The following is a 23,470-nucleotide window of genomic DNA, read 5'->3' on the forward strand; positions in this document are numbered from 1 at the left end:
GTAAAGGAGCATACCAAGTTTGATTCTGCACCTTTGTAAATGGCAAGTGACTACTATGCCCCTGGGTAGGCGGCCTAGTTCCTGTTTGCATGGTTGTGCCAAGGTATGACTCCTTTGGGCAGGCCAGACTTCAACTCGGGGAGTGAGGGTGAGCAGGTGGGGAGTGGATTGGGGGGCTATTCGGGGTGGTAGTGATGGGGGTCAGAAGGCGGACCAGCCTGGGGGTTTGCCTGTGGTGTAGAGGTGGGGTTGCTTAGGGGGTGTGGCTACACTGCAAGATGGGGTCTGAACCTAGGAGACTGGTTGCTTAGTAGGCGGGGCGTTAAGCTGTGCTCTGTGGGCGGGGCCTCATGCGGTTTCAGGGTGGACTGCACTGGGGGGGTGGTGGTACTCGGTGGGGCGGAGTTATTTTAGGAGGCCTGGCTACACTGCAGGGCCAGGTTTTGCAGTGGGGGGGCGGGGTTGTTCAGTGGGCGGGGGCACCACGTGAGCGGGGCCGAGGTCGAGTGGGGGCGGGGCCGAGTAGTGGCCCCGAGTGACTCTCCGTTCACAGGTCCTCAGTGGCGGAGCCCGCGCCTTCCCCTCGGCAGCCGCCATTCTCTCCGCGGTCGTCCGAGTCCCGGTTCCTCACAGGCTCGGCCTGGCCAGTCCGGCCTGGAGCCAGAGCGAAGCCCTGGAACAGCCGCCGTCCCCGCCGCCGCCGCCGCCACCGGCGCCGCGGGCGCAGACGTCGCCTGGGCTGGGGAAGGCGGGTGTCGTCCCCAGCCGCCGTCTGGGCACTGTCCGCGGCGGGCCCATGTCGTCGCCGCCCGAGCGCCGCGCCCGCCTGTCGTCCCCCGGGACCAGCCGCCAGTTCTCCGAGGCCCGCGAGGAGGTCCGGCGTCGCCTCCGCGACCTCATCGAGGGCAACCGGGTGATGATCTTCAGCAAGAGCTACTGTCCCCACAGCACGCGGGTAGGCGGGGCCGGGGCGGAGTCGGAACAGGCAGGTGTCAGGGGCCATACGGGGCGGGACTGAAGGGGCAAGCTAAGGGGAAGGGCTCCCGGTCGGAAGAGACAAGACGCTCGGGCTGGGTCGGAGCTGAGCTGCGGGGCGGGGTGGAGCTGCGGGGCGGAGCTGCGGGGCAGGGTGGAGGTTGCGGGACCGGGTGGAGCTGCGGGGCGGGTTGGAGCTGCGGGGCGGGGTGGAGCTTGCGGGACGGGGTGGAGCTGCGGGTGGGTTGGAGCCGCGGGGCGGGGTGGAGCTCTGGGAGCGGAACCCAGGGTGGGAGTGGGACTCAGTGACAGAGCTCAATGGACTGGACCCAGAGGCAGAGCGGGTTGGGGGATGGAGAGACTTGGGGCTCTGGGCCTGCTCAGGGGCAGGTCTTAGTGGGTGGGGAAAAGCTGATGTTGTGGGGGTGTCTGAGTGGAGTTCAGCGGGCTGGATCCTGGGGTCGGGGCCAGGCCAGGGAGGGGCCGGGCGGGTCCAGGGCCGACCTGGAGCCACTCAGAAGCACTGGGCAGGCGAAGGTCATCATGGCCTGCTGGGAGCCAGACCTGGGACCTGGTCCACCCTGCTTCCAGCTCACCCCGTCCTACTATAGCCTATTCTGTCCTCCCAGCTCGGTTATGTGCTCTTGGTGTGGGCTTAAGTTTATCAAGACAAGAAAAATCTTTAAAATTTTGTCTTGCTTGGAAAATGCAAGCAATGTCAAGGTCCAATGGAGCTGGGTTCAGATCCCACTTGTTAACCCTGGTGTTTGGTTTTGTGACCAGGTTTTAGAACTAGGCAGGACCCAGGTATTAACTTGTAAGATGAAGGTAAGGGAGGTTGTAAGCGCTGTTGGAAGTCGTGGGTAGTTAAGCTCTGTTGCATACTCCACAACTTTTGGGGCTGTGGGCATTCAGCATTATTTCTCTATTATAAGCTTTAAAACAAATCTTTGGAAGATAGCCTACCAGCAAGATGGAGATCTTCAATATTTTGCTATTAATATTGTCAGAAAGTTGAAATAATAAGGGTCAGGAGTGTAGTTCAATGGTTAGCCAGGCCCTGGGTTCCATCTAGCACTGTTAAAAAAGAGATCCTGAGGCAGGAGGATCATGTATTCATGGCCAGCCTGGACTACCAGAGACCTTGTCACAAGAAACAAACAAGGCAGAACAAAACATTGCTAGCTGTAGGACCTGAGTTCGATCCCCAGGACTCGTGTTAAAAATGACAGGCATAGTGGGGAGCACTTTATCCTAGCACCTAAGAGTCAGAAACAAGTGGGTCTAGCCTAACCTAACTGATGAACTTCAGGCCAGAGAGAAAGCGTTTATCTCAAAGGTGGTAGGCCACCTTCCTGGGAATGACACCTGAGGCTGTTCTCTGGCCTGCACATCACGCATACACAGACACACACACACAGACACACACACACACACACAGACACAGACACACACACACACACACATGAATATGTATTCATTTTAAAAACTAATAAAATGACACCAGCAGCTTGTAGTTTGGATGTTTCCTCCCTCCTGGCAGGGTTAACCACTGTTGAATATCACTTGCTCTTCTCTACAGAGCCGCTAGATGCATACCTATTATTAACAGTATTTTGTTCCTTTTGGCCCGATTGGGCCTTTGTGTAGGTAGAGTCACACACATTGTTTTACATTTATTTCTTCAGCAGTTACGCTTAGAGATGCCTGTGTTAGTACCCGTAGCTCTGGTACATTAATTCTCACTACTGTACTGTCCCCTAGGCTAAACCACACCACACATTAATTGTTAGTTCACTGTTGTTTTGTTTTTGACAGGATCTGATGCTCCCAGGTTGGCCTGAAACTCACTATGTAACCCAGGCTGGCATTGAAGTTGTGGCAATCCACTTGCCCCAGCCTCCCTAACTACTGGGATTATAGGCATGAGCCCTGACAACTGGTTTAGCATTTTAATCCTAAAAACAACATGGCAGGATGCCTGTTTTGTGTTACATTTCGAAGTACACACCTGCTAGACCTACCTATCTGTACTCTGGAGGGATGGGTGTCTTTAATCTGAATTGCTGGATTGTGGAGATGTGTGAGAGCAATCACAGTAACGGGATGTAATCCCAGGGTGTTACCAGGTCCTTATACTGATTTGGCCTCCTGCTAGTGAGTGTGTCACAGTTCCTCTGGCTCTGTATCCTTGCTTACAGTCTCTGTTTTTCAGTTTTCCTGTTCTGGTAGATTATGGTCTTTCACTGTGGCTTGACTTTTACATTTCCCTCAGGAAACCCTTTTGTTTATGGCTCATTTGAGTTTCCTCTTGTGAACCATTCAGGTCTTTTGTTTCTTATCTTTCTGATTTATAGGCTGTCTTAGGTCTTTGATAACTGGGTTTGTGAGGTGTGTAGTGGGACCCACCCTCCTTTTTTCACAGATTGTGGCTTTGAGTCTTACAAGGAGCTCTGTTTTATTCTCTGTGCTCATAAAGACCTCTGATGTGACTCCTGCATGTTTTGTGGTCTGGTTTTCATCCATATGGTCCCTTTAGTCCATGTGGAATTGGTGTTGGTGTGGATGAGGTCTAGTTCAGGTTTTACCTTTACCCTATTTCATTCACTGGAGAGCTTATCCTTTCCATCCATCTGGTCTTCATACATGCAGGTGTCTTTCTGGTTTGTGTGTGTGTGTGTGTGTGTGTGTGTGTGTGTGTGTGTGCGCACGCGCGCGCGCACATGTGCAGTGATTTTTAGGAGTAAGGAAGACACTTTTTGAGACAGGATCCCTTAGGTAGCCCAGGCTGGCCTGAACTTCCACCTTGCTGCCTCAGCCTTCCCACTTCCACTTTGATGGTAGGTCTTCTAGCAATTTCCCTGAGTGTTTTTCTTGCCTGGTCTAGAAGCCTGCCTTCTCACATCTGTTTTTAACCAGGCCATTCACTGACTTGATTTTGTCTGCTCATAGGCCTTGTAAATGTATCACCCACAATCCAGTGCCATATTCCACATATGATCCCTTCAGGATCAAGTAGAGATTTGTTCCCTGATTGGCTGGTAATGTCATTTACCATTAGTTACTAGGTGCTTAGCATGTTAGACAATAGAAAATGGTTTTGGCCTCCTGAGAACTCCAGAGTAGCTGAGCTGTCATCAGCTAGCGCTCACATTCAGAAAGAAGAGCTTATGACAAATGAAGGCCATGGGAATGAAGAATAAAACAGTAGTTTCTGTGGGGGATGAGGACAGGCTAAGGTGAGAACAGGTAGGCTGGTCCTTGTTGGGTAAGGTGGATGTCTGAGGTAAGAAAAAACACCAGGTAAAGAATTGATGTAGGCAAAGACCTGAGAGAACAAAGGAAGGTAGTGTGACTCAGCATGGATATAAGAAAGGGAACCAGGAGACTTCCCAGGAAAGGGCTGGAAGTGAAATTTCACAAGTTGAAGTGCTTTAAAATGCTTTGCTGGTAAGTGTGGACTTAGTAATGTGGCAAAGAAAATTTACCAGAGCTGTAGCAGGATCTGTCCATGATTTGAAGTCTGGCCATCACACAAAACTTAGAGAACTAAGTGTAGAGACAGCTAGACTAGCAAATCATGGTTGAAGGACAGATGTAAGATAACCTGAACCAAACCTTAACAGCTGTCCTTGATTTTTTTTAAATTTTATTTCTTACTTTTATTTTATGTGTATGTGTGTATTGCCTGCATGTAGGTAAGTGCACCTGTGTCGTTCAGTGCCCACAGAAGTCAGGCAGAGGTCAGAAGAGGCTGTCAGATCCCCTGGGATTGGAGTTATGGACAGTTGTTAGCTGCCATGTGGGTGCTGGGATTAGAACCGGGGTCCTCTGCAAGAACAACCGTGTTCTTAACTGCTGAGCCATCTCTCCAGCCCCACGCAGAGGGGGGTCAGAAAGGTCGGACACGGGGATCAGATGCACCGGGTGCAAGTGGGAGAGTGCTCAGACGGACCCCACAGGCGCCCAGGGGGGCTCCCGCCCCCCCCCCACCCGAGGAAAGACTGTGGAGGGGCGGAGTCCGAGGGAGCAGGGATGGATCCCGGACCTCCCCTTGGGCCCACCCGCCCCCGACCCCAGAGGTGAGCGGGGGACCCCCCCAAAGGGTCTTTAAACATCTGCACCGGAATGCACTAGGTACCTGTGTCCTTGATTTTTTTAAAAACACATTTGTTACATTAATTTTAAGGCACTGCCTCCATCTTGATTTCATGCATTTGTGATTTACTATTTTATGTTGTTATTAATTTGCTTGTTAAAAATTACTGTAGTAAACTGTCCATAATATAAAATTTACAGTTTTAACCATCTTTCAGAGTATATGTGAGTGACATTAGGCAGATTCACAATGTTGAATCACCACCATCTGCATTCACAAGGCAGATTCACCACCATCTTTCTCCAGAACTTTTATAACTGAAATTCTACGCCCATTAAACACTGACTTCCTGTGAGTCTGACCACTCTGGGTGTATGTGAGTAAAATCATTCTGAGTCAGTCTCTTTCATCTGTCTTGTTTCACTTACGACAAGGCCCCCAAGTTGTCCATGTTGTAGCGTGAGTTGGAATGTTCCTCTTCCTTAAGGGTGAATAATAAACCATTGTGTGTGTGTGTGTGTGTGTGTGTGTGTGTGTGTGTGTGTGTATACATCTTACCTTTCTGTCCAAGGGCCAGTTGATACTTGTCTTGCTTTCACCAAACTGTGCCTTTTGGCTCTTGGAGTAATACAGCAAACGTGAGTGAACAGATATGCCTGCTTGAGTCACTGCCTTCCATTGTTTGGGTATATAACTGGAAATGGCATTGCTGGGATGTAGGTATTTCTAATTTTATTTTTCTGGGGCATCATCATCCTTTCCCACAGTGACTGCCCTTGTTCTCCCTGTAATCTACCTGACTGGTGGATTAGCCTGGTGCTTTAAGGGAACTGTTGACCTCTTCCTCATTTCTTACCAAGTAGTCTTCATGGTTCCAAGAGTGCCTTTGAGCTTGAGTTTCCCCTCAGACCATTTCAAATGAAGTCAGTCAGGAGCTCTCTGCTATTATGGCCTGCCTCTCCCCTTACAAAAGCCCTGTTGCCTGTTTCTGAGCTAGAGGTGGGGATAGTGACCTAATTCTCAGTGAGTGACAGCCTTGCCTCATGATCAGGGTTCCTAATGGGCCTGCAGCCTTTGGTCTTGCCATTCTGGCTTACCTTTCTTTTCCTGGAACTTGACCTTACAGGGTACACAGGAAGAGGGTGATTGGGGCCCTAGTATTTTCTACCTGCTACTGCATACAGCCTTTGACCTCAAATAGGGCTGAGTGGAGGAAGGGAGCCCCTGTTTTGTTGGCTCTCCATGCCAGGAGGCAGCCTCTGTGAGTCAGAGCTGGGGTGGGGCTGAGAGATGCTGGCTACCTGCCATTTGGATGAGATACTATTTTGGAGCCACGCTTATTTGGAATTCCCACCAGGGGAGTAAGAGGTAGGACCAGGCTCATGGGCCACAGGCTCTGCTCTTTCTGAGATTTTAGTAGACTTTATAAAGTAAATGCTCATTTGCCAAATGCTCTTAAATAATTACTAATTATCATGGTTACATATGTTTCACCATGGTATAAGTCTGCTAAGGCCTTGGCACCTCCAGGTTTTATTTTGAAGGCTGAGGGCATCGAAGAGTTTCAAGTAACGGGTCACAAAGTGGCTTTGAAAAGACCACTGGCTTCAATTTTGGGAACTGGAGGTATAAAGATGATGACAGAGAGAACTGGAGATATAGATGCTGTTGGGAACTAAAGGCCAAACAGGTCCACACAGTGAACTAAGACTTGGCTGTTGCTGCCCTTGGGTAGATGGGGAGTTAGTGTGGCCTGGAAGATGCCTGGGAGGGAAGTGTTCAAGTGATGCCCAGCCAGAGCTTTGCACAGTTGTTACAATGCAGGCTGTGCTGTGGGTCTGATACTATGTGCAGGCTTTGGGGTAGTCTGGTGAGCAGCCGGTAAACAAAGGATAGTTAAATTGTCACTGTGTTTCTGTTGCCTATCCTAGAGGGCAGAGAATGTGTCTGGTTCATCCTTGCATTTCACAGACTTAGAAACCCAAGTGACTGATCCTAGGTGCTTGATGGTTGATTTGAAATGGTTGAATGAACTAATGACTGTTGAATGGAAATACAAACAGGAAGAGAAATGATGGAGATGACTTACATTTAGAGCATGGTATCTGTGGGTTAGTGCCAGGGACCTATCCTGAGCCAGAAGAGAGATTTGGACAGATGTTGATCAGGAGTCTTAAGGAGACAGAGTTAAAGAAAGGGAACTCATGGGCTAGGTTACTCTGGGAAAATGGTACAGAGGAAAGAATGAAAACACCAAGGGCCAGAACTCAAATTCTTGAAGGACATCTGTGCTGGATGTCTCTTGTCACTGTGTTACGATGGTCACAGTTCATAGCTGTTAAACCTTTTGTAAGCATGAGGCTAATGTAGATTTCTCTTACAGGTTAAAGAACTCTTTTCTTCCTTGGGCATTGACTATAACATCCTGGAACTTGATCAAGTTGGTGAGTGGGCTACTTACTAGCACATGGTATTGTTTGTAGTAGACGATGGTCCTCTCCATTTGCCCTATTCGATTCTCCATTCAATTTATTCTTATATCCTTCTGTTAGATGAACCATTTTTGTGTGTGTTCAACTGTGCAGAAAATGAACCTTTGAGTGCCAAATAATTTGGTGTAGATTTTCCATATTTGAGGGAAGGGTATGGGGGAACCTGTAAACTGCTAACTTCAAAATGTTTGAGGCATTTCTGTCTATCTTCCAGCTTTCTATGAAATAGATTAAGCTGCCTTAAAAGATACCACTCCTGTTTCCTGGGGGAGATACCCATGGGAGAGAGTTGGGGAAGTTTTCAGCTTTCTAGTTTTGAACCTTATCATCCATGCTGGTGACAGTCACTGAACACTTCACACTTGCCATTCTTTGCAGGAATTTGGCAGGTGGTAGTGATCAGAAAAAACATGACTTTGCTTTCATAGACACTGGCTCTTTATTGATCAAGTTGCCTTAAGAGGCAAAATAATCCGGAATCTTTGGTTTTCCCAAAGAACGTTGTACCAATTTAATGTTAAGTCCTAAGTAGCTGTACCCCGGTGTTTTTCCAAGATGCGGAGGATTAAACTTAGACTGTGCTCATGATAAATTTTCAAATTAGGAAGTATTTTTTGAGTCATTACTGTTGTAGCGATTTCACCTTGATATTTGCTCTTTTAAGAGGGTGTTCATCCCTTTTTCTTGGCATGGTCAATGAATTACATGTAAAAAACTGATCTAGGGGGCTGAAGAGATGGCTCAGAGGTTAAGAGCACTGACTACTCTTGCAGAGGACCCGGGTTCGATTCCCAGCACCCACGTGGCGGCTACAAACCATCCTTAACTCCAGTTCCAGGGGAATCAGAAGCCCTTTCCTTACCTCTGTGGCATTGTACAACATGGGTACACTCACATACATACAGGCAATACACTCATACACATAAAATAAAAATAATAAATAAAATATTTTTTAAAAATTAAAAAAAAAAAAACCTGACCTAGAAGACTCTGTTTGGAAAGCAACCCATGTGAGGTCTTTGTTAAAATGTTCTCTGAAATCATGGCTGCTTTCTTATCTTGAGCTATTATCTTGAGAAGTTACAGAGCACATGACCTGTCATGGGTGTGAACACCAGTGCGGTGAGTGTTATAACACGTCAGCTCGCCAAGGTTGGGGACCCTTTATAGCATCTTCATAGAATTCTTTATTCTTTAGATGATGGAGCCAATGTTCAGGAAGTGCTTACAGAAATCAGCAACCAGAAAACTGTGCCCAATATTTTCGTGAACAAAGTACACATGGGTGGATGTGACCGAACCTTCCAGGTAATCATAATTCTCCTATGTGTTCCTCAATGCTGTCTGCTCAAATTTTGTTTTAACTAGTATCTATCAATGGGGAGAAAATGACAGTTGATTTAAGTGCCTTTTGGGGGTTGTAAAATGGAAAAGCATAGAGGCTGGTTATCAGGTAATCCTCAAGATGTTAAGGAAAATGAGCTTTTGCACTAACTAAATCAGAAGCCATTCCAAAATGCTTAGGTCCAGGCATGCATGGCCTTTGTTGTCTTTAAATCAGAGCAGCCGTGATTGGCTGAATCAAACCCTCATAGGATTGGGCCTACTACCACTCGTGTGTATGTGTGTGTGTGTGTGTGTGTGTGTGTGTGTGTGTGTGTGTACATAATGGTGAAGGGCTTGAGACCCACAAGGGGCTCAAAATGGCTCAGAAGCTGCTCATAACTCATGAGATGGCACAGGTGGCTCTACCCCTCCCTAGGGATATTTAAACTGGAAAGTCAGGCTCTTTTTCATTGTTAGCTACTTGTAAGTTCCCTGTGCTATGAACAACCCAGTTAAACTCATGAGTTCACCAACCTAGACTTAGGTGGATCATGTCTTTGTAGTACCCAGCTAAGGCGAACAAACATTTATTTGATCACATCTCCCCAAGAAAAGTGAATGCAACAGAAGCTAAGAAGGAAGGAGTGGGGCTGACAGGTAGGTCACCAGGGAGAGGACAGGCCTCTTCCTCCTGATAGGGAGAGAAATGAAGACTGTTCCTCAGTAAGATGAGGTCAACATAAACATTGATGTTTATGAACATCAATGTTAGAACTCCTGTCAAGGCTGTGAACATTTGTGTGCAGAGCCCACAGCTTTTATTTAACTTTTTGATTCTTATAGTGTAAGACATGCACAGTAGTCATTAAGTTAGATGGTGACAGATTAAAACTGGATGCTTATGGAATGTGACTCGGGGGTAGAACACCTGCCTAGCATGTGTGAGTCTTTTGGTTCAGTGTCCAGAAATATGCTGTGTCTGTTGACATACATTCCAGCTAGTCACACTCTACTTAGATCCAGATAAATTTACAGTTGCAATATAAATGATTGATATTTTATTTATGAGGGTCTTTTCTTTCTTTTTGGTGTTGGGGACCAAACTGAGGGCCTTGTGCTTGCTAGCTAAATCCCTAGCCCTAATATTTTTGGGGGCAAGGGTAATATTTTTTTCCCTTTTTTAATTGAATTTTTGCAAATTGTATACATTGTATTTTGATCATATTTAGATCCCCTCCTGTATCTGTACCCCCTTACTAACCTCTCACCAAATAACCCCCCCACATGCATTAAAGCCTATAGAGTCAGATTTGTCTCCCTAAATGTCTTCTTCCACTGTGGGCTCATTCACTGGAACCTGGCTCACCACTAAGAGTCTCATCCTTGAATGAGACTAAATCTTTCCCTCCCAGCAGCCATTGGTTGCCAGTAGTTCCTTGGGTAGGTTGGAGTTTCTTAACCCACTACCCCATGTCTATGCTGGAATTTTGTCTGGCTTGAGCTTATGTGGGATTTGTCTGTGCTGTCACCATTGCTGTGAGCTCATATGAATAACTGCCCAGGGGTCTTGGAAAACTCTTGTTTCCTTGTGGTCATCTACCTCCTCTGGCTCTTGGAATCTTTCTTCCCCTCTTCTGCAATGATCCCTGAGCCCTGGAAGGCAGAAGTTTGATATAGGTGTCCTATTCAGGGATAAGCAGTCTGTAGCCTCTTATTCTCTGCTCAATGGCTAGTTCTCTGTGTTAATCACCATCAGCTGTATAAGGAAGCTGAGTTGAGAGATGTATTAATCTATGGATATAACAATAAGTCATTAGAAATCAGCTTAATACTATATCTGTGTAGCAGAATAATTATATTAGGCTCTCTCACATGGCCTATAGGCTGTCTAACCTCAGACTCCTAGGCCTGATAGCAATGTCAGGTATGGGCTCCATCCTATGAAGCCCATATCCAATGTCAGGTATGGGCTCCATCCTATCCTTAATTGGATAATTAGAAAGTAGTTAGTTACTCCTATAATATTCACACCACTATTGCACCAGTGAGCATATCTTGTCAGGCCATTGTTTGTAACTCCAAGGATTCACAGCTAGGTAAGGTTCCTGCTAAATTTTCTCTTCAGGTAGCTTGCAGAGCACCCTTCAGCACTATGAAAGCTAGACAGTAGAGATGAGGCTTTGAATTCAGCAAAGCTTGATTTCTCCTTGTTTGTTCTATAGTTCATGTATGTAATGTCTTCAGCAGGAGAGTCTTACCATGACTGATGGGTAACCAAGAACAGGGGCAATGGCCAGTATTGTTTGAGGGTCTCTGGGACCTCTGGTCCACAGCTTCATAAGAGGGTGTCCATTCCTGGCACTGGGCTTTTTACTTTATAAGCCTATGGTGTCTAGTAGGGACAATGTCTCCCTATTATAAGGTAACTCCTTTTAATCTCTTTTTGTAATGGATATGTATACATTTTAAGTAGTTTCTCTAATGGTAAGTTTCCATATGGCTTTTCTAAACGCCTTTGGTGTCATCAATCCCTCATAACCCCTCCTCTGCCCTGCCCCTCCCATTATCCTAAGATTTAAAAATATATTTACTTTTTATTTTTATGTGCCTGTGTGTGTGCTTGTGTCAGTTTATGTGCACCACGTGCATGCATTGCACTCCAAGGCCAGAGAGAATGTCAGATCTCCTGGCACTGGAGATGTAGATGGTTGTGAGTGCTGGGAACCTGACTTGGGCCCTCTGCAAGAACAGTACATGCTCTTAACTGCTGAGCCATCTCTGCAGTCCTAGGTTTTTTCAGTAAAGGAAATCCATGCTGGTTGCGCATAGGGTCCTACAGTGTTCATTCTCCCTTGGTAACCCCTAGGCACATCAGAATGGTCTACTACAGAAGCTCCTTCAGGAAGACGTGGCTCACGATTACGACCTCATCATCATTGGCGGTGGCTCTGGCGGCCTCTCATGTGCGAAGGTATGAGCATAAGCAGAACATGCAGACGACTTTTCATGAAGTCAGTTGGAGCTTTACAACTTACGGTTTTACAATTCAGGGAGAATAGTTTGTTGTCTCACAGGTTTAGACCGTTATCTAATGGAGAGAAAAATGCACACAAGAAAGTGACAGTACACCTGTCCATCTGGTTGTTTTTCCAGGAAGCAGCCAACCTGGGAAAGAAGGTCATGGTGCTGGACTTCGTGGTCCCATCACCTCAGGACACAACCTGGGGTAAGCTGTTGCTACCTCCTCTGTCCTCTGCTCTGTACAGGAATTGCTCCTTTTCTAGAATGTCACTGAAGCCTGCCTCATTCTCAGGAGAATGAGTGTTACAGTCCACAAGTGCAGACTTGGGAAAGACAACGCCATGGCCCAGCACTCAGTGCTTGTGCTGTAGATTCTGTATGTATGTACCAGTGTTTTTGAATTGCTGTGGATGCAGAAGTATGTTGTGTCCCAGTTACTTTGTTTCCACCTCAGTCTCACAGTTGAGTTTGATGGCTACATAATAACTGATGTTATCAGTGTCTGTCATCATTACCCTTTAGTCATAGGAGGTTCTGGCCCTCTGCTGTGCACTGCAGGCCAGAGCAGGGTTTATTTTTTTCTTCTCCACCTCAATAAAACAGAACGCACTGATTTTGTGCAGACTGTTTTCTATTTATGCCTCAGGTACATTTTTCTGTCTCTTCCCTACTCTGGCCCAGAAGTAGCTGGCCATCTCGTCCTCTGGTTTCTGGTTGGGTTTAGTTGGAGTACTGAAGGGGAGCTGGGGTCCTGATACCCTAGGCCTCTTTGCCTAGAAGGCCACACACTGTTGATGTCACTCACTCTGGGTCCTGGCACTCACCCTGGCTCCTGCCCCTTCTCATGGGGCACCATTGGTCCACATGTCACTAGCTTTGCATGCTGCTCTGTTGTGGGAAGCGGGCACAGCCAAGTCGGCCAAAGATGGCGCCCTGGCTGACCGCCAAGCCTCGCTACCCTCGCTTGTTACTCCAGAACGCGCAAGCGCAATGCGCCCGATCATGCGCCACCTGCCTGATCTATGACATCCTCGAGCGTGGTCTGACTGTGTGGACCAATGAATTGTCTCCACCGCTATATGCTGCGTGTGTGCATGGTTGTGATTGGTCCTTGGGGAAGATATAAGGGATTGTGCTGCGCAATAAAGTTGGTAGAAGCTTGAACCCTGCCATGGTGTCCGTTTTGTCCTTGCCTCGACTCTGCTGGTTGGAGTCGCGGTTAGCGGCACTCTGTCCCTTCATACTCTTCTGCCCACACCTAGTCATAATTTCTTTATGCACTCTTCAGTTACTCAACCTGACTCTGCTTTCTAATTCCTGCCAGTGATGAATGAAATATGAAAATTGTTGTTTGAAATTCAAGCTAATTCAAAAGGTTTTAGCCTAGAATTTCATATGGTAAAGCAGCCTACCTTGCTTTTGTTGAACTTGTCCTGATTGTGTGTGCCCTTGACTTTTACCCTTCCCCTCCTGTCTAGACATTATCCCACTCATTTGCTGTACCAAAGAGACCTTGGCAAGAGGGAATCCCTGATTTGGGTTGTGTGAAGGGGTGCACTTAGGCATGTCCTGTTTTGTATGAGTCACATTCAGAGCAGGTGCCTCCAGGCAACTTGTGAGACCTGACTGTTGGCTTAGACGAGTCAGAGTTAGAGAGAGACAGAGTAGAAACTGAAGTTGCACTGAGTGTAGGGTGGAAGTTAGGGGGAGGGTGTTGGGTATAGGAATGGGTGGGGTGCTTATAGCTAAGGCAACTTGAATTCCTTTGAGCATTAGATGCAATTGAAAACTTGAGATTCAACTGCATGGAAACTTTTAGCATAGACCCCATGTCTTTGTTCATTGTTGGGTCTCCTCCATAGACTTGACTTAGCTGTTTATACTTCATTTTGAGGTGGAATGTCATCTCCACCACCATTTGAGCTTATCTGTTTTACACAATTTAATAACTCTGTATAGATCTTGGAAACTACAACCGTCCACACAACAGATGTGGGGAGCCACATGGATGTGCACACCTGCCGCACACAGGGAGCACTGACATGCTGCTTTCTTTTCAGGGCTTGGTGGTACCTGTGTAAATGTGGGCTGCGTTCCTAAGAAGTTGATGCATCAGGCTGCCCTCCTGGGTCAGGCCTTACAGGACTCCAGGAAATTCGGCTGGGCGTATAACCAGCAGGGTGAGTCCATGCTTCTGTGGCTGACTTTGACAGTAACTCGATAAGCGTTCCTTAGGCACTCTTTCCTGCCAGGTGCAGAGGCCACAGAGTGGGCCTCTCTCTTGGGACGCAGGCCCAGGGATGAAATTCCTTCAGCTTGAGCAAGTCCAGATCCTTAGCAGAAGGTGAAAGGAAGTGGTGTCTGTTTTCAGATTTTTTTTTCCTCCAGTGTGAAGAAAATAGGATTAAAGTTTATCTGTTGTGGTGGTGACATCATTGTATCTGTGGGTAAGTGTCTCTGCTTAGTTCAATTCTCATTTTCTGGCTGGGCTGCACCATGCAATGTGAGGATGACAGGCCCTGCCTGGAAGCAGAGCAGTCTATGTTTGGGAAACAAGGCCATGCAAAGCACAGTGACTAAAAGCTCTGCTTTGACTGTTCACTTGAGGGCCACCTAAAATATCTGGGGAGTCAGAGGACAGTCAAGAAAAGCTTTGGGGACAGTGTAACTCCTTGACCTGTGACTTGTTAAGTCATTTTTCTTTTTTTGAGACAGGACCTCACTATGTTGCCTGTCTTAGTGTTCTCTTGCTATAACAACATGACCAAAAAGCAACTTGGGGAGGAAAGGGTTTATTTCATCTTACAATTCCCTAGTGACAGTCCATCCAGGAAAGCCAAGGCAGGGACCTGGAGGCAGGAACCGAAGCAGAGAACATGGTGGAATGCTACTGACTGGCTTGCTCCCCCGGCTTTCTCAGCTATCTTTCTTTTCTTTTTTTAATTTTATTTATTATTTTTATTTTATGTGTATGCGTATATTGCCTGCATGTAGGTAAGTGCTCCCGTGTTGTGTGATGACCTCGGAGGTTGGAAGAGGCTGTCGGATACCCTGGGACTGGAGGTAGAGACAGTTGTTAGCTGTCATATGGGTGCTGGGATTTGAACCTGGGTCTTCTGCAAGAACAACCAATGTTCTTAACCGCTGAGCCATCTCTCCAGCCCCTCAGCTATCTTTCTTATTATATAGCCCAGGCCCAGCTGCCCAGGGGTGACATCTTCCACGTTGGAATGGGCCCTCCTGCATCAATTATCAGTTAAGAAAATGCCTCACAGATACGGCCGCAGGCCAATCAGATGGTGGAAATTACTCAATTGAGGCACTCTCTTCCCAGGTGACTCTAATTTGTGTCAGGTTCACCAAAACTGACCAGCACATTGCCTCAGGTAGTACTTGAACTTCTAGGCTCAAGCGGTCCTCTTACCTCCATTTTTGAGTAGCTGGATGACAGGCATGCACCACCTCACCCAGCTCAGGTTGTTTCTTGAAAGCTACAGATAAGGAAGACATTAGGATCAGAAGCAGACCAAAACTATGCAGATAGGAGAAAAAGTGGTATATAGGGGTTAGGGAACAGGGTAGACACTGGGTGGAAGGAATGAGTTTCAAGAGCTAAGTATTTCCTCAAGATCTTTAACTGAGGTTTTCAGGAGTTAATTTTACGTTAAAGGCAATGGAGTGATTGAAGAACTTAAGCCAGAAAGAAGTGCGGACGATAGCCTGAAGTCCAGTTGGCTCCCATGGCTCCAAAGAACTCCAAGAGGAGAGGAGAAGAAAGAGATGGGGCAAGTGCTGCAGGCCTCAGCAAAGATGTTGGGTAGACTGTGGGAGGTAGATTTAGGGAAGTTGAAGATACAGACTTGACTAGACAGGGTGGCCAACTAGACACGGAGATGGTGGTGGGTCTCCATGGAGGCTCTGTGCCAGATGAGCTTGAGGAGGTTTTAGGAAATAATGAATGAGTTGTCTTTCCCCAGAGATCCTGATGTGGATGTGAGTAGTACCTGGCTAGAGTGCCACAGGTGATTCTGATAGCAGCAGACTCTGCAGATCCAGTAAGGCAGGGGAACAGAGAGAGGCAGACACCAGGCAGAGCACTGGGTGGGTGTGGGCTGTAGCTTGCTGGGATAGAAAGCACCAGCAGGCTTGGTTAGGGGCTGTGTGTGGTGTTCAGTTGAGGCTAGACCCATGGTGGTAACAGTTGACGTGCTGGAGAGCATTGGGTCAGAGTAGATGAGGCAAAAGCTTGGGATACAGAGTCATCGTGTGGTGATAAAGTTGTAGGAACTGAGGATATACATAGACTGCCAAGAATAGAGAACAGAGGATGCTGGGATATTGGAAGACTCAAGATAAGTTGGCAAAGAACAACAGAAAAAGTGAATGGTTCATTTTTTTTTAGACTGAAGTAAACACAAATATAATACAAGAAGACAACCTAAAAACAGAAAGCTACAGCCCATATAGGTGCCCTGGAGAAATAGGCATTAGCAAGTCCCTGAAGTCCTGTCCTAAAGGAATGCACACCGGGGTGTGAAAGGGACCCCATACCAGTTCAACACAGGCTACCTCCAGAGTCAGCACCCACTGTGACATGAAGGCATTTAATGAAACTCTCCATACCACCATGCTTTTAAAGGATACTTGACTGTAAGGCAAAGAAATGAGACTTCTCTACCTGATGGTGAAAAGTCAAAAGTCAGGGTTTTGTGAAGAACTTGAGTCTTTTTGTTAAATCCTACATCAGAGTTGCCCACTGCATCACCTCTGCAGTGCCTCTGACCAGTGCACACAAATCACAGACAGGAAAGAAAGGAGCATGTGCTTGAAAAGAGTTAATAAAAATGTCTAACTTTATGATACAACAGATCTAGAATGTAAAAGATTCAGCTTAGAAATATTAGAATTAATTAGTGTGACAGTCACATTTCTTACTCGTCAGCCATAACAAGCTAAAAATATAACAAAAACCCGACAAAAATGACGTAGTCCTGAGAGCAGAGCTAGCGGTGTGTAAGGAGAGAACTTGAGTGCACACCAGAAGCAGGCATTCGAGGAGTTGTCACAATATTATGAAGATGTAATGGTTAGGCAAGTTCAAGGAAATCTATGACATGTTTTCCCCCTTTTGAAGCTGAAGTGATCATTTTAAAGTTTATACTGAAAAATAAAAGTGTGAAAGTAACTAGACCATCCCTGGTTGGATGTGACTTTCCCATCTGCACAACATGAAGCAATAATAGCCACACAGTGGAGCTATCAGGAGATCCTGATGTGCAGCCATTGGGACCCTGCCATGTAGACAGTCTGTTGTGGCAAGGGTCACATGGCCTGTGGTTAAAGTTTCCTAGAGGGTTGGAATGGAAGGTCTTCCAAGGGTGGGGTTTGTGGAAATGTGGCACTGTGGAGAGATACTGGACCATGAGGTTATGTAATAACAAAAGCGACTTTTGCAGGCTGCACAATCCTAGGGGTCCCCTCACCTGGTGCCATGGGGCGGCTGTGATGGACTGGCTCTGAACATCTTTTTTAGCTCTCTTTCCTGCATGGTAGCATCTCACATCCTGGAGTGAGTTGGGGACATTCCCTAGAGTGGTAGATGGGATGAGTCTCTAGGTGTGTCTGTCCCCCTACTCCTTGCCAGTTGTCTTCTGGACTCTTATTCAGTTATGACCAGTATTATGACCAGAATCCCCCAACTGGCCCCTATGTCTAATAAACATGACAGACTGGTGAGTTTCCAGATCTAGTACCTATAGACAAGATGGGCATTGTGAGATTAGTCACATTTAGAAGATGTAGGGGTAGAGCAGAGGCCTAGCAATCCAGTCCAACCCTTGTCAGAAGAAACAGGTAAATATTGCAAGAAGAAAGGCAGACAACCTTAAGCTCAAGCCTCATATATTGTAAAGAAATGTAAGGGCCAGCAGTGTTGCTTCATGTTAGAGCATCTGCCTAGCATGCATGAGACTCCAGATTCCATCTTCAACATGAAAACATGGTCCAGTGAACCAAATGGAAGTGAACTTGCCAGCCTGGTGAGGGGAGTGGACTGTGTCTGACCTTGTTACCACCAGGTTACTTGGGCTCCTCTGGCTCCACCTGGATAGAATTCATGAGTAGATAAGGAGAAGTTCCTTTGGTGTTGGTGTTAAGCTGCAATCGTATCCCATCAGCTTGCTGTGGCGGCAGAAAGGAAGGAGCAGCAGGTCCTTCTAGTGTTAGAGTTCTTGAGCAGGTCTCTGGAGCAGGGACCCTTGTCTATGTAATGCTAGAGCTCTTGCTAGGCTTAGGAGGTGGGATTCCTAGGCCCTTGGCAGTATGGGAGTTGCAGCTTGCTGTGGCTGCTGTCATGGCTGCCACAGTTCCTCAGGAGGCTACTGACGCTTCCACCTGCAGGTCACAGCTCTGACTCTTTGACTGTCGTTGCTACCTCTACCCCTTGTCAAGAGCTCTAAAGAGTTATCATGGCCCTGACTTCGGCCACACTGCTGGACCTCTGCTCATCTGCTGGGGATTCCTGAGGCCCTGCCTCTGCCCCTTGTCAAGGCCTCAGTAGGAACATGACTCCCTCCCTTCTCTGGCTTGGCCTTTGGGGCTACTCTCCATCTCTGCTGCAGCTGAGCAGCTGCTGGCTGCTCCACTGTCCCTGCCGCTGCCACTCTCCTGTCTCTGCTGCTTAGTGTTTTCAGCTCAGCCTGCTCTACTAAAAAATCAAGCAAGGAAAGACACCCAAGAGGAGCTTTTCATTTGGCCTAATGTTGCAACCCCACGAGAGGCAGCAGGGGAGGGTGTCTCAGCTTTGACTCCCCAAGTGAGGGGAGCAGTCTGTTTATATGTCCAGTATTGGCATCAGTCATCACAAACCTTTCATGCAAAGGAAGGTTTGTATTTGCATCATTTTTGCTTTGGTCACATCACAGCAGTCTACCTGCTAGACCACCAAGGGAAGCTATTAAACGCGCCCCCCCACCTCGGTGAAAGTAGTCACAGGGTCATCTGGAGTTCACTGGGGCTTGTGATAGCGAAAGTCCAATGCAAACTATCTGAAACAGTCCTGACTGGGGCTATTCCTTCAAGAGCCAAAGCAAGCAACTGTGACCGTTGCATAGTTTCTTCAAGGAGTCTATAGATTGTTCAGAATGACTGGTAGCAGCATACCGGTACCTCCACTGGCTGTTTGACTGATAGTCCTTTTGCTCAAAGCAGCCAAGGCTGCAAGGGAGAGTCTTAACAGCTGCCAAGGAGGGAGCCAAGCAACCCCATCTCCCAACCTCTTTGTTTATAAGAAAAAGAAGAGCAGAAGCAGAAAAAGAAGGAAACATAACTTAATACAGGCCCAGTGCCAGAGGAGATGGCACAGGAGAAAGAGGCCCAGTGACACAGGAGAGGGGACACAGAGAGCAGGCCCAGTGACACAGGTGAGGGGGCAAGGGAAGCAGGCCAAGTGGTAGCAGACTATCCTGGGACATGTACCCTGACTGAACTTGTGTTTCAGGCATTGCCATGTGAAGTGTGCTCCGCTGCAGCCTTTTTCTTCTTTTCAGAACTCTGCTTCCTGGACATGCTTTGCAGTATGACACAGAAGAGGCAGAAAGATAGCTGGCACAGGAAGGTTTTAGCTGTGTCTGTTTACTTGTTGATCTTTACTGCACTACATAGTGAGTGGTTCTATGTGCTCTGCCTTTGGAAGTAAGACAGAGTGCTAGTGCACACATATCCACCAGGCAGGAGGATGGTGCATTTGAGCCCAGCTTGTGTTGCAGACAGACACTTTGTCTCAAAAACAGCCTCAACAATGATATAACCCAGAAACTTCACCATAACCTCCATCCTGTTTTTTTTTTTTTTTTAGTGAAGCACAACTGGGAAGCCATGACGGAAGCGATCCAGAACCATATCAGCTCCCTGAACTGGGGCTACAGGCTGACCCTGCGGGAGGAAGGCGTGGCCTATGTCAACTCCTATGGGGAATTTGTGGAGCCGCATAAAATAAAGGTACCCTCTTGGTGTGCCTTTCCTTTCCTTACTGTCGTTTGAATTTGGCCTTGAACTAAATTAGAATTCCACTTTACACATTAGGGACTGCAGCTGGCATGTCACACACATGGCACTCATGGCCATGTGTGTGCTGATTACTGTTGGTGCTGATTACACGTCTGGATAAAGTGCAGAGTGTATGTTTTAAAGATCTCTTAATTTAAAATTGTCTTTTGCCTTTCATTGTCATCTTAAAAGAGAAAATATTTAAACAGTTTGAAGTTCAAAAGACTGAAAAAATTTTAGCTGTAGAATTTTTTAGAGTGAAAATGGAACTAAAGCTCCAGCCTATCCTGTTCACTGAGGCTGATTTGCATACTTACTGGTATAATGTTTATATGCTGCCACATTACTGTGCAAGGAAATGACATCCATGTTACCTCGGATTTACAGTAGAGTTAGGAAAGAGAGTCAGCCAGTATCCTTGGCAATTAGCCCTTACCTTTTGCTCCTGGGGTAATAAGCCCCTGTCTCAGGCTTCGCCCTCCATCTCTGTGTGATGGGCTTCTGTCTCAGGCTCCAGCCTCCACCCCTGGGTGATAGGCCCCTGTCTCAGGCTGTACCCTACCAACTATGCCAGTCTACTTGTTTAAACACCATCATTGACATTTGAAATTTTTGCCTGAAAATTTATTTTGAATTATTCATGTACTTACAAATAACAGGTAACCCTCACTGGTTCTCCTTAGCTTAATATGTGGCATGGCATGTGAGGGCCTCCACATTTGGCTCCAGGTTGCCTTTCCTCTCCTTCCCATACTGGTCTGCTCTTTGTGGTTACTTCTGGCTCCAGGTGGCTGTTGCTCACACCCGGCTCCTTGTAGGCTGCTGTGTCTTCTTGTGTGCTGTCTTCTTCCAGGACCCCTTTCTTCTCCGACCTTGGTACTATGCTCTTCTCCACACCTCCTGTGAGCCATCCTATACTAGATTTCTACCCTGTCACCCCACCCCACAGAGGGGCTGTGTGGCTGCTGCACTGTTCTGCTTGTGCTGCCTGTGGTGTGCCACGAGGGGCTATGGGCTTCCCCACTATCTGTGGTACATATCACATAACAATGCTGGCTTTTGTGTACCTGTCATTTCTGTTGAATAAGAGGCCATGAGGTGGTGACAAGATCTGGATGTTTGTGGACTAAGTGAAATTACATTCCTTCTTTTCAAGGCTACCAGTAAGAAGGGACAGGAAACATTTTATACTGCTGCGAAGTTTGTCATAGCAACAGGGGAAAGGCCACGGTACTTAGGAATTCCAGGAGATAAAGAATACTGTATTACCAGGTAAGATTAGATAGACCATCTCAACATTAATATGTTGTGTGATGTTTATGTTTTCAATTTACTTGCTCCCTGTTTTAGTTCATGAAGGATTTTAATTTATGACAGAACTCTACACAGCACAAGAAGCCAAGCAATTAAAATGATGGGGCAGGGAGAGATAAGACCAGGCATTGGATAAGGTCAGGGGTGGAGCTTACTCTAAACCCTGCTGCATTTCTAAGTAGCTGCCAGAAGTGGGAAGTGGATCAGAATTTGATTCTAAATTTCCCGGAGACCAAAGCAAAGAAATAAACATGACTAACTGTGAAACTGAGTGTCTGAAGGGTAGAGATGAGTCTGGAAGCCAGGAATAATGGCGCTTTCTAAACTGAGATTCCGCTGGGTGTCCCGGGGCAATCAATTAAGATGCTGTGTGATGCTCCATGGGGACTTCAGACTCTTGTATTAAGAAATGCATTTTTCATCGCACTGTTGTTTGGTAAATACAAACATCCACACACAATGCACATAACACACACATCACAATACCATACATATGCTGCACACAACACACATGTCCCTACAAAAAAGCAAAAACAAAACCAAAAACCCGGTTTTCTTCTTTTCTAGCTTTTTCAAACGTTTATTTTTATTTTATTTGTATAATAAGTGTTTTGCTTGCAAGTACGTAATATACATGCAATGCCGGAAGATGCCAGAAGACGGCATCAGATCCCCTACAACTGGAGTTACAGATGGTTGTTAGCTGCCATGTGGGTGCTGGGAACTGAACCTGGGTCCTCTGCAGGAGCAACTGGTGCTCTTCTTAACCACTGAGCCGTCTCTCCAGCCCCTCTATTTTATTTAAGTTATTTGCTTGTGGTCTAATTTGATTCTGAAAGAACTATGGGTGCCTTTCATACATCCTGTCTGTAGTAAACAAGCTTGCCGAGAAGCTTCCAGAGGCTATTTCGTTCTTTAGTGTTTCCTCATTCAAGCACTGAAATGCTATTCAGCCAACAGAAGATCTGTCGTCACACATAGAAACCCAGGTGGCCCATTTTATAAGTACTGCCTGGACTCTCTTTCCTTCTCTCTTTCAGCGATGACCTCTTCTCTCTGCCCTACTGCCCAGGCCGCACCTTGGTAGTGGGCGCCTCGTACGTTGCTCTGGAATGTGCTGGGTTTCTGGCTGGCTTGGGCTTAGATGTCACCGTTATGGTGCGCTCAATCCTTCTTCGAGACTTTGATCAAGAAATGGCAGAGAAAGTGGGTTCCTACATGGAGCAACACGGTGTTAAGTTCCTAAGAAAATTCATCCCTGTGACGGTAAGCCCACTGATACTTGGAAGTCCTTTTGCTTTGCCCGTCCTTACTTCATTTCATCAAATCAGTACACATTCACCAAGTTGAAGGTAATTGCCCACCCCAAGGTCTACAAAAGCGGCCTCATTTGTTTTCCCTCTGGATGGTAGAGAAAGTAACCTGTTCTCGAGGGCCCAATCCCCCCTCACTCACCTTTTAAGGACACCCCATCTCAGTTGGCGGTCTTCTCTCCCTTAGTCTCATCAGCATGTCACCCTAACACAGACAACCCCCCATGTCTCTCTGACTGGCTCCCCGTTGTTCTTTATGCTTTTACAAAATGTCTCTGCACCCTACTTCTAATGCCTTGACTCCGTCTCATACTAGTCTCCCTTCAGTGCTTCTTTTCATCTTTTCTGCTTCCTGGAAGCTGCTTGTCAGGAAGTCCAGCAGGCAACATCTGTATCTCTGAGCCTTTCCGCAGCACGTGGTAGAACTGGTGCCCCCTTGTGGAGTGCTGTCCATCTAGACTGTGTGGCTCCCCAGCCTGTTGCTTTTCCCTCCCCATCTTTTCAGCCTGCAGACATTGGTGCCCACTTGTTTTTATCTTGGTCAGCATTTTTACTGGATGATCTCTATAAGCCCATATTTGAAGTATTATCTAAGTGGTAATGGCTGTCAGATTAACTGCTCCTCTTCCGGTAGTTCTCTGGAACTCCATACTCACCTCTGATTGAGTCCCCATAAGCACTTCAAATTTAACAAGATAAAATTTAAGATCTATTTTTTCTACTTAGACCCCTGATAATCTTTCTGACCTCCATCTACACAATGTAAGAAGCCAATACCAGGGAAGCCTCCCTTCAGTTCCCCTCTTAGACCAACTTCAATCTCAGTGAATGCTTGATCTAGTTTTATCTGCAAAATGTAGAATGTGGAAGTTGTCCACCTCTGT

The 23,470-nt window shown here is 46.7% G+C and overlaps 1 protein-coding gene across 1 annotated transcript in view; it reads left to right on the forward strand.

Annotated features, from left to right (window-relative positions):
- Positions 1-781: 781 nt before the first annotated feature.
- The window catches only part of Txnrd3 (thioredoxin reductase 3), a 40,410-nt gene continuing 17,721 nt past the window's right edge, over positions 782-23,470 (forward strand). Inside the window, exons 1-9 of the mRNA XM_008828576.3 lie at positions 782-955; positions 7,458-7,518; positions 8,765-8,874; positions 11,759-11,863; positions 12,046-12,118; positions 13,974-14,093; positions 19,769-19,911; positions 21,116-21,231; positions 22,314-22,539. Coding sequence (XP_008826798.1) covers positions 797-955; positions 7,458-7,518; positions 8,765-8,874; positions 11,759-11,863; positions 12,046-12,118; positions 13,974-14,093; positions 19,769-19,911; positions 21,116-21,231; positions 22,314-22,539 — 1,113 coding nt within the window. The 5' untranslated portion in view covers positions 782-796. The remainder of the gene's footprint in view (positions 956-7,457; positions 7,519-8,764; positions 8,875-11,758; positions 11,864-12,045; positions 12,119-13,973; positions 14,094-19,768; positions 19,912-21,115; positions 21,232-22,313; positions 22,540-23,470) is intronic.

Source organism: Nannospalax galili, unplaced genomic scaffold (genome assembly GCF_000622305.1).
Source record: "Nannospalax galili isolate Female #2095 unplaced genomic scaffold, S.galili_v1.0 scaffold332, whole genome shotgun sequence".
Classification (NCBI taxonomy): Eukaryota; Metazoa; Chordata; class Mammalia; order Rodentia; family Spalacidae; genus Nannospalax; species Nannospalax galili.